At 38.2% G+C, this 9,301-nt stretch overlaps 1 protein-coding gene across 3 annotated transcripts in view; it reads right to left on the reverse strand.

Annotated features, from left to right (window-relative positions):
• GRIP1 (glutamate receptor interacting protein 1) overlaps nucleotides 1-5,437 on the reverse strand; it is a 160,439-nt gene extending 155,002 nt beyond the window's left edge. For all 3 annotated transcript variants that reach the window (XM_085323818.1, XM_085323817.1, XM_085323816.1), the window contains exon 1: nucleotides 5,222-5,437. In XM_085323818.1, the coding sequence (XP_085179944.1) occupies nucleotides 5,222-5,276 (55 nt within the window). In that variant the 5' untranslated portion in view covers nucleotides 5,277-5,437. The remainder of the gene's footprint in view (nucleotides 1-5,221) is intronic.
• Between the last annotated feature and the right edge of the window lie 3,864 nt (nucleotides 5,438-9,301).

Here is a 9,301-nt window from a genome sequence, read left to right on the forward strand (position 1 = left end):
AAGCTATCAACACATTTAAAAATTTTCTGAATATTCAGGATTAATTTTAGAAAGACAGAGACTTAGCATATGTTCAAAAGTCCTTAGAGATATTSTTATTTGAAGTTTTTACTTCATTCATAATAAGGTGTTAACTCGATCCTACTTCTGTAAACTAGCTTTTGTATAAACAACTTAATGATAATAAAAGACTAGTTAGAATTTCTATTGAAAATAAGGTACTGGCTGACAATTTGCTGTTAACARAGTAACCTGATTCTCTGGAACGATGGAAATTTTGGAATAAGATACTATATAGTCTCTTTAAGCCCTTTAAACTATTTTAATTCTAGGATTTAAAAAAAATTTCTAGGTTTGTTCCTGATTTAGTTGCTTCTGCAGAAAGCCAAACATAACCTGAATCCAGCTCTCTACTGCGTTCAGAGTTTATTCTTTGATACTCTAGCTCCCTAACGAGTTTTTAGATAACTGACCATCTTATAAATTGGAGTGTTCCATACTACCTTTCAGGTTTGCTTTATCTCACAGTCTCGGGAACGTATTGGGAAAAGAAAAATCTATGTCTGCAGAAAGGATCCTTATGTGCAGCAGGTGATAAATTATCCTGAAGATATACTATAAAGGTGTGACGAGTGAAAGGCCAACCATGCAACTCCTTATACTACACACTGCAGAACAGCAGCTGATGTCTTTATCTGACTGCTCTCATTTTGTTTCCATTAAAATACTATCCAAAATAAAAACATGCATTCCTGCCTCTAACAGGAAACATAGTTCTGTAAGCAGCTTTATGCAGTAGACAAATTCAGTAGCACAACTTCCTAAAAGAGCTGTTCCTGGGGCTAATTAAGGAAAAAYGTAACTTCTCCACACACACATTAAGAGGCAAGGCTTTGTAATGCACTGTTTGCAAGGCAATATTTTAACTACAGAGTGATTCATTTAGCTGTAAACATGACTAGCTAACATATTTCAGCAACTTCTCACTATTATACCACAGTTATACTTATCATTATTATTGTTGTAAATTTTTCAAATTTGATTTACTAGGTAAATTCAATTAAGTGATTATCATAGACTCCTTGGTATGCACAGCATACCACTCAGTGCCCAAAGTGCTACAGAAATAAATTTAGAGGAAAAAAAAAACTAGTATTTCTCCACTGTACAATGCAACATTCTGCCGTTCAAGCAGCTTTACAAAGAGCAGATCTGTGGTTTCAAATATGGCATTTCCTCATATTTAACTGGTCCAAATACAAGTCAGCATTCTGTGAGCCCAGTCTTCTCAAAGCAAGATCTACAGAAATGGYTAGTATTTCATATTCCTAACAACAGTTATTTGGCTTAGCTTGCTCTTTTGGGATGGGAAAGAGATAAAAAATTAAAAGAATAAATAACAATGAAAAAYGTCTCTTCTCAGTGCAAACCCTAGAAGCTGATATGGTAAAGAAGATACCTTWTCACTTCAGAACTGCTTAGCTACTTTTACTTCAACGTTGCTAAAACAACCTATACATATATACCACCCCAAATACATATAGATAATCACAACTAAACAGGGACTAAACCTGAGGTATTTCAGCTCAACTATAAAAGCATCAGAGATTTATGCATGAATGAAAACTACAGTACAAACTCCTACTCACCATAACCATTTTAGCTGTTACTAAAAAAACTTGTAACTGAAAAGTATCATAGAAAAAACACACTGGTGCAGAAAACAGAAACGCATTTTTGATTCTTAACCAGATAAACAGACTACATTTAAAAYCGTATCACACCTCAGCATGTATGGGACAACAGTTTTACACCGCATACTTCTTGAAAGTTGCATCATCAAATAAAATAATTATTTTCTTCCACATTTGCTTACTAATTGATATAAATACGGAGCTTCACATCYGCTCAGTAATGCTCTTCATTGTTGAAAGCGTACTGACCTCCAAAATAAAGACACTCACAATTGAGGTACTAAAAGGAGTAATAYACATTAAGGGAACCAATCCTGTAGTATTTCAAATTTCCTGCATGAATAATCATTGTGCACTTCTTCCTTGCCGTATATTTTGCCAGAAGAAGGGAGAAGTGACACAATGAAAATACAGAAAAAGATTTTCATCTACAGCAACCTTAGTGGACACAGTGGCTGTTGTATCAAAAGAGCCAACACGGCATGAAAGGAATGCACTGGCCAACCGCAGAGCTGAAGAAGGACCAGGAAGAGAAGCTGTGAAACTAATTCAGTGGAAAATGGTACGGAAAAASTCAGGCAGATTTTAATATGTATGATGACCAAGTGACTTTGAACTGGAGAGGTTGCATCAAATAGAGGAAATCAAGAGCTGTATTTCGGGAGGTGGGGATGCTGTCAGCACGCTTGAGAAGTGCAAAGGCAGGCAGTGGCAACACGCACTTGCTGAATCAAGGAGCCCTCAGCCTTCAAGGAGGGGCCTGACAGGAAAAGGAGCTAGAGTGAGGTAAGGCTGGAGATGAGAACCTCGTATATTAAACTAAGACTGAGGCATTGTGGATGTGTCCTAGAATTGGCAGAAGTTTGAACATATTGTGCACAGAAGTGTTTATGTCCGCAGTTGATACTGACGTTTAGGACAACAGAGGTGCAAGATCACGTGTTTTAGTGTATCGGGTTCTGACTTTAATGCCTATGGAAAGGAAGAAAGCAGTGGGTCAGAGAGTAGGTTTTAGAGTGAACGCTGTGGTGCACACAACTATGTGGTATTTTTACCTTGAAATTCACTGAGAACACTTCAAGATTCTACTTTCAGAGATTTTCAGATAAGAATTTAACCATATGAATATTCCAAAAAAACATAGTTCTGCCTTTTGCTTTAAAAGGTTAAGCTGAAGCACACRAAGAAGAGGAATGTAATCATTCTAAAGCATAATATTGCCTGAACATCTGCCTGTTGGGAAAACTTGCTTTTAGAGAGTCTCCAGATGCCCAGATGAGATGTTTCAGTTTATATCCTTATCTGAAAGAACAAGAAATGAAGTTACAAGCTTAGTTTGTCAAGATAGGCATGAAGAACGACATACACAAATTAATGAAAACAGAGTTCCACTTTTTGATGTTCAGTTAACTACATGTATAGCGGTTATTAAAAATATAAGACATTAATCAAGTGTGTAACGTTTCTTTTCACCACGGAAAGACCTGAAAGACAGTAAAGAGCTGATCTTGGGGGACCACACAAAGGTACTGCACTAGGATAGAAAAGACACTAGCAGAGACAGGGTTTTGAGGAAAAGGACTAAAAAAGGAAAATCACTCTCAGAGAAAGGAAGCAAATGAAAATACCAACCCCGACAGTACATGAAATCTAGAACAGAAAGGAAGCTGCCATCATGTATAGCAAGAGACGATTGGGGGCCAAGAAACCAGGGCCAAAGAATACAGGAGTCAGCAGAGAGAACAAAGGTTTTACCCAAAATGGTGAAAATTCAGGAGCACATGAACTAGGACAGCGACTCAGATCCAGCACGCAGAAGGCTTACAGAAGAATGTATAAGCATATCTCCATTTTTTTTTTTTTGTGCACTGCTGATAGTAAAACAAGCTTAAGGCACACTAATATAAAAAAATCTATGGTTTCATGTCCATTCCTACTGAGAGTGAATGATAGGAGTGAGGAGTCTCAAAGGAAGTTGAGATTATTTCAAAGAAAAAAAAAAGGAGTTCTGTTGAATGATGGAAGTGTGGAAAAATTAAGATGGCTATGATATATAAGAATATTGATTATTCCAGAGGAAACTGTACTAAGTGGAACAACAACTCTCATCAGTGAGACACAAAATTGTTRTGCCCAAATCTCTTAGACACCAGCAGATGAGGTTACTCCACTCAAAGCAGCAAAAGAGAAAACATTGACTTTCAAACCAATAAATGTATAATAAAGCTACCAAAATAGACATATTTAACACATGTGAGAAAAACAGGCATTACCCAGCACAGATTTGAAAGAGAAGCAAATCTGCAGAGGAAAGGAGGATTCATAAATATTTAATTTCAGATATATTTTGAACAAGGTGGCCCCATACGGCAATCTAAAGAATAGGAATATGCATTATATAAGTTTGATTATGATATTTTTCTCTTTTTATATCCTCGAGCTCATTGTTTTAGCATCTCACTCTTCCTTGCATGTGCAAAATAAAATACTAATTGATTTTGAGTTATAAYGCTGAATAATCAAAGATTTCCAATTTTTCAAGCTAAGCTGATATAAATAGTTTCATTTACATAGGGATGTGTTTACAGCTCCACAGTAATGGCCATTAACTGTTTCACAGCACCAACACTAAAATATAGCAGCTTCTCATTTGCAGACACACACTGCTACTACGTTGGAAGTTTYCCCCATAAAACCGTAAGTCCAAACCTCAAAACAAACTAAAAAACCTTTTTAAAGAGAGAAGGAAAAAATCAGAAAAATAATAACAGATATTTCTAAAGCTAAAGTATTTTTTWAAAAAAAMTAAATTATGTTCATTTCTGAAGGTGGATGGTGTCTTACCAGACAGGTTTTTACACAGGTGCTTTAATAATCAGGGTAGGACTCACACTAAGATTCAAGTGGCATTTTCAAGTTGTGAGTGATAAAACTGGAGACTACRAAGATTTACAGTAACATAAAATACATACTTCTCTAACAGGCAAATTAACTTCATAAGCGTGACATACTTAATGTAGCCCTGAAGAAACAYATGCTGCTATCTGCACTTCATCACATACATTTTTTGGCTCTGGCATCTAAAGCATACATAGAAATAGCTTATGAAAGACTACAGATACTACACACAAAACAACAGAAACTCATCCTTAATACAGGTCTTGAACATCCCTGTCACTTGCTCCTAGGAACATAAAGCATGCACTAACCTGCTAGTGCAAGACTCCTCTGAGCGGTCAGCACAAATACGGAACAATTGTACCCCATAATAACTTTAGCTCCTGACGTAAAACAATCCTCCTCTTAGYGAGGAAAGAAAAAAGAAAACACAAACCTATCTGATTTTCTAACATGAATGCAGCATGGGACACTTAAGGATTTTGACTGCAAGAGCCCCTACACCTTTCCTCATTCGGAGCTCTCACAGTAAACTGRGAGGACAGTCGTCGTTAAAAGTAAAAACATCAGCTGTCTTTATGCAACGCTGCCACAGAGCCACTGAATGAATAACAAGGAAAGCGCATTACCTTTCGCAAGTCTCCGCAGAATCTGGCAGCGGCATTTAAAAGAGACAGCTATCATGCTTGCTCGCCGCCGGGCTGCGAAAGCGTGCTCTGGGCTCCGCTCCGGCGAATGCAGCAGAAGCGGACGGATTCCTCGCGCGCATACCAGGAGAAAGGTAGCCCCAGGGGGAAGTGACAAAGCTTAATTCCTCTTGGCTGATGCAGAGATCAGCTCCGTGTCACCCGGCAAAGCTGTGTCATTCACCACTACTACCACCAGCACCCGCTGCGTTACGCGACCCAGCGGCTCAGAAAGCAGCACGTCTTTGACAGCTGCAGAGCGCCCTACGGCGCAGAACAGGCACCGGCGTTACGGGGAGCCATCCCACGGCCTCCCCCACTCCCCCGCCGAGCACAGGGCTGCGGCTTCTGTGCCAGGCAAAGGGTGCAGCAAACAGAGCGATTTTTTCCTCTCTTTTTTCTCACATCTTTCACTTGCCTTACGGTTCCCTCTGAATAAATAGGACAAGGCACTAGGAAGCTTAGTTCTGGGCAAGAGGGAGCCCATTTAAAATGAAAAATATTCTAATCGAAGTATATTTAAGATTTAATCTTACAGTGAGAAAAGACTGATTTTATCATCAGAAAAGCTTTTTGACAATTACAGCAGTTGAAGCAAAGACCACAGGGGGAGGGAGAGTAGAAGGAAAGTGATAGATGGTTGTGTGTGGGCAGGACCATGAAACATTTGATCACACCAAAATAAATAAAATAATGCTGCATAGAAAACACACAAGTGAATTAGGTTTTCTCCCCACACTAGAGACCCAATTTTTGTGCATCTTAAAATGTACTTCTTAATTAACCCATGCAAACATTGCACCATTTGTAATATTTTGTAAGATTTCTTAAGCTTGCCAGGAGTCTTAGGTTCTCTTATCTCTATTCATGCACCAGATTAACCTGCCTTTAACAATTCATTCAGAAAATAATGAAGTGGAACGCACTGCCTAACAAGAGCTCCATCCCGTCTTAACAAAGTCAACAATTATTAATGGACAAAACTCCACACTGATGCTAAAAAAAAGAGCCAACAAACACAAATGAGCTAAATGAAGTCTGTTAGGTCAAATTTTTGCACAAAAACCAGGTGCTGTGTCAGATAATCTCCTTTACATTGTTACATATGTAATAATTCGTTAAGACTTCTGCTCTCTTTGGGTGACATATTTAATGCTGTCTTCCTATATTCTACGTTTCATTCACTTGCCCCTACTTCAAAATTGGTCAGTTTATTTTCTGACACCTTTTATCCATGACTATATTAAATATTATCATCCAGTGTTAAGGTGCACACTTTTTACCTTCAGCAACTTCAGGTTAGAAGATAAGGACTACTCCAATACTTGCAATAACTTTGCTCTCCCTGCCCTGTCCACACTGAATGAGCATCGCCGTTCTTAACATAGTCCAACTCGCTATTTTAGTAATTGTTTTTCTTATTTTTGTCTTAGTGATTATAGCAATAGCTGTATTTCAAAGGCAGAGGTGAAATGTGCCATCAGCATAATTGCAATTGCCTAGACAGGCCCAGTGAAAATTGATTTCATTTCATTGTCATTAAAACCACATAGGGACAATCCACTCATCTGTTTTCCATCCTTGTTATCCCCTCTCGCAGAGTCTGTGGTTCCAAACAGCTGTAAAATCCAGTTAGTGGAAAACCAGATCCGCCTGAAGCGGAGGGCTGATCCCTCCAGCCCTGTAACTACAGACTCCTGACAAGGGACAGACAGGGCACGCATGGAGAGGTGGCACCAGGGCAAGGACACAGAGGTTTAAACCAGTGTAACGCTGCGGTCCAGAAAGAAAATGGAAAATACTGAGCTATCACGTGGGTATGTGGGAAGGGCGGTGTCATACGCTCTTGTCCCATTGTAAAGATGAAATCATGAAAGAATAGCTGGCTCACTGCCAGTTAACACTGCCACCACAATTTTTCAAGAGGAAAACCTACTACCATTCTTTTTTGCCATGTTTAGCATTGACATGAATAATACCAAGTAATAGCAACCTGTATCAAATTTCCTTTCTCCTCCTTTTTTTCCTTCCAGAAAAGTTAATTCAGAGACAAATACAAGGCTACAACATCAGCACGCAGGCCCATCCCGCCATGGCTCTTGCAAGCGTATGATGCAGAAGCTGTCCTGAACTTGCTGATCCTTTTGTGTGGACTAGTATCCAACATCCATATGCTTCTTTATTTTATTATTTTTTTTTTCACCTGCCAGATGCGTGCCCTTGATGCCAGAAAGCTTGACAGGCATAGATGGACCTGGTTAAGCACCTCCCATAACCTCAGCAGTAGCCAAAACATACTGCTAGATAATAGTTCAGCTATCCTGCTAGCTCAGCAGGATTTCTGCTGTGCAGAGAGCTGCAAGAGGCCATACCTACAGCATGAGCAGGAACTGCTGACTACTTGCCTTTGGGGCCTCACTCCATGCTTTACGTTGCATCTGCAGCTCAGCTACCTTTGTAGAGGCATTTAGGCAGCTAGGAGATGGCAAAAAACAGAGTTTAGACACAAGATAAAAAAACAAGTCTGTGTTCAAGTACATTCTGCGATTTGATTATGTAAAAATCATATAAAATTGTAATAACAATATGGAAACAGTAATGCATACGGGGAAAACAGCAGCAGACCTGGTCCAATAAGCCTTTACTAATAGAGAAAACATATAGTCCTTGATCCAAAAACCTTACTGTATTGTTTACTACTACTCCTAGATTACTGATGCATATGCTAAATAGCCTCTGAAGCACAGCAATAGCTGCTTCCAACCAAGCCAATACCGTTACTGTTGTTTATGCTTCCTTAGACAATTCTTCAGTCCTTATCTTCAGTCCTTGTCAAAGGAAGTCATGTGCAAATCTGAATTTCTCAAGCAAGATTTCATACGACAAAAATTTCATACTTCAAGTACTTCACTGAAGGGAATGATATACTGTACCTACTGTGCATTTTTTTCCCCTATTTTTAATAGTTCAGCAAAGATAAACCACTTACTGGAACAATTTTTAAGCTATTTACTCATATTGTTCATAGTTTTACCACCTTCTTGCAGGACAGCAATCGCCAGGATTGCCAGAACTGTTCTTTTCCAAAATCCTGAGTCTGGAATGAATTTAAGTAAATCTTTGATATTCTTAACTATACAGAATATTTTATCAAATTAAGTATTTTGTGATTATTAAATATCCACTCTTGTCTGAACTCTCCAAAAGTCACCCAGGTTTTTCTGAGATATTAGTTATTCAGTCTTGCAGATGGACYTGATTGGTCATTCAGGAAAAAGAAAGGAGGAGGACAAAGAAAAAAGAAATGGAAAAAGGTGTAGGTTATGTAATATCAAGAGACAATAGAAATCTTCAGACATTCTGGAAGATTATTTATAGTCTATATAACATACCTTAAAATCTTTACTGACTACATTGCTTCCTTATTAATTCACGTATCTACAAATTTTACTACTGTTTTCTCACGGCATTTCTGCAAAAACTTCTTTTTTATCCTTTGGAAAATAGCATGAATTCATATCACTTTTATTGCTGCACTTATTCCTTTCTTTAGAAGTCTGAAAGGTTATTTATAAAATCTAAAATATATATAATATACAAATATTTTCTCAACTAAGTTTATATTCACAAATACTCAGTAGAAGGTATTTTGCACATTATAAATTTATGTTTTGGAAAAATTTTAATTTACCAAAAAAGATGTATATTCTATCAAGAAAATACAAGCGAAATACAGACGTTTAACAGAAGGATTTCTGTTCAGCAGAAATATATAACCAGGAGATTATCAAAGTCCACTCACATGCTATATCATATATTTCCCTTCACAAACTGAGCAGCATCTCAAAATCAGTTAGATTTCTCCCTGCCCTTTTACTTTAGGCAGGTTTTGTCCATGTGAGCTGCCGCAGTCATGGAATCACTGAATCACAGAACCAGTAAGGTTGGAAGGGACCTCTGGAGATCATCTAGTCCAACCTCCCTGCTCAGCAGGGTCACCTACAGCATGGTAGACAGGGTTGC

The sequence above is a fragment of the Rhea americana genome, unplaced genomic scaffold, assembly GCF_003343005.1.
Source record: "Rhea americana isolate MKP2758 unplaced genomic scaffold, rheAme1 scaffold_88, whole genome shotgun sequence".
NCBI lineage: Eukaryota > Metazoa > Chordata > Aves > Rheiformes > Rheidae > Rhea > Rhea americana.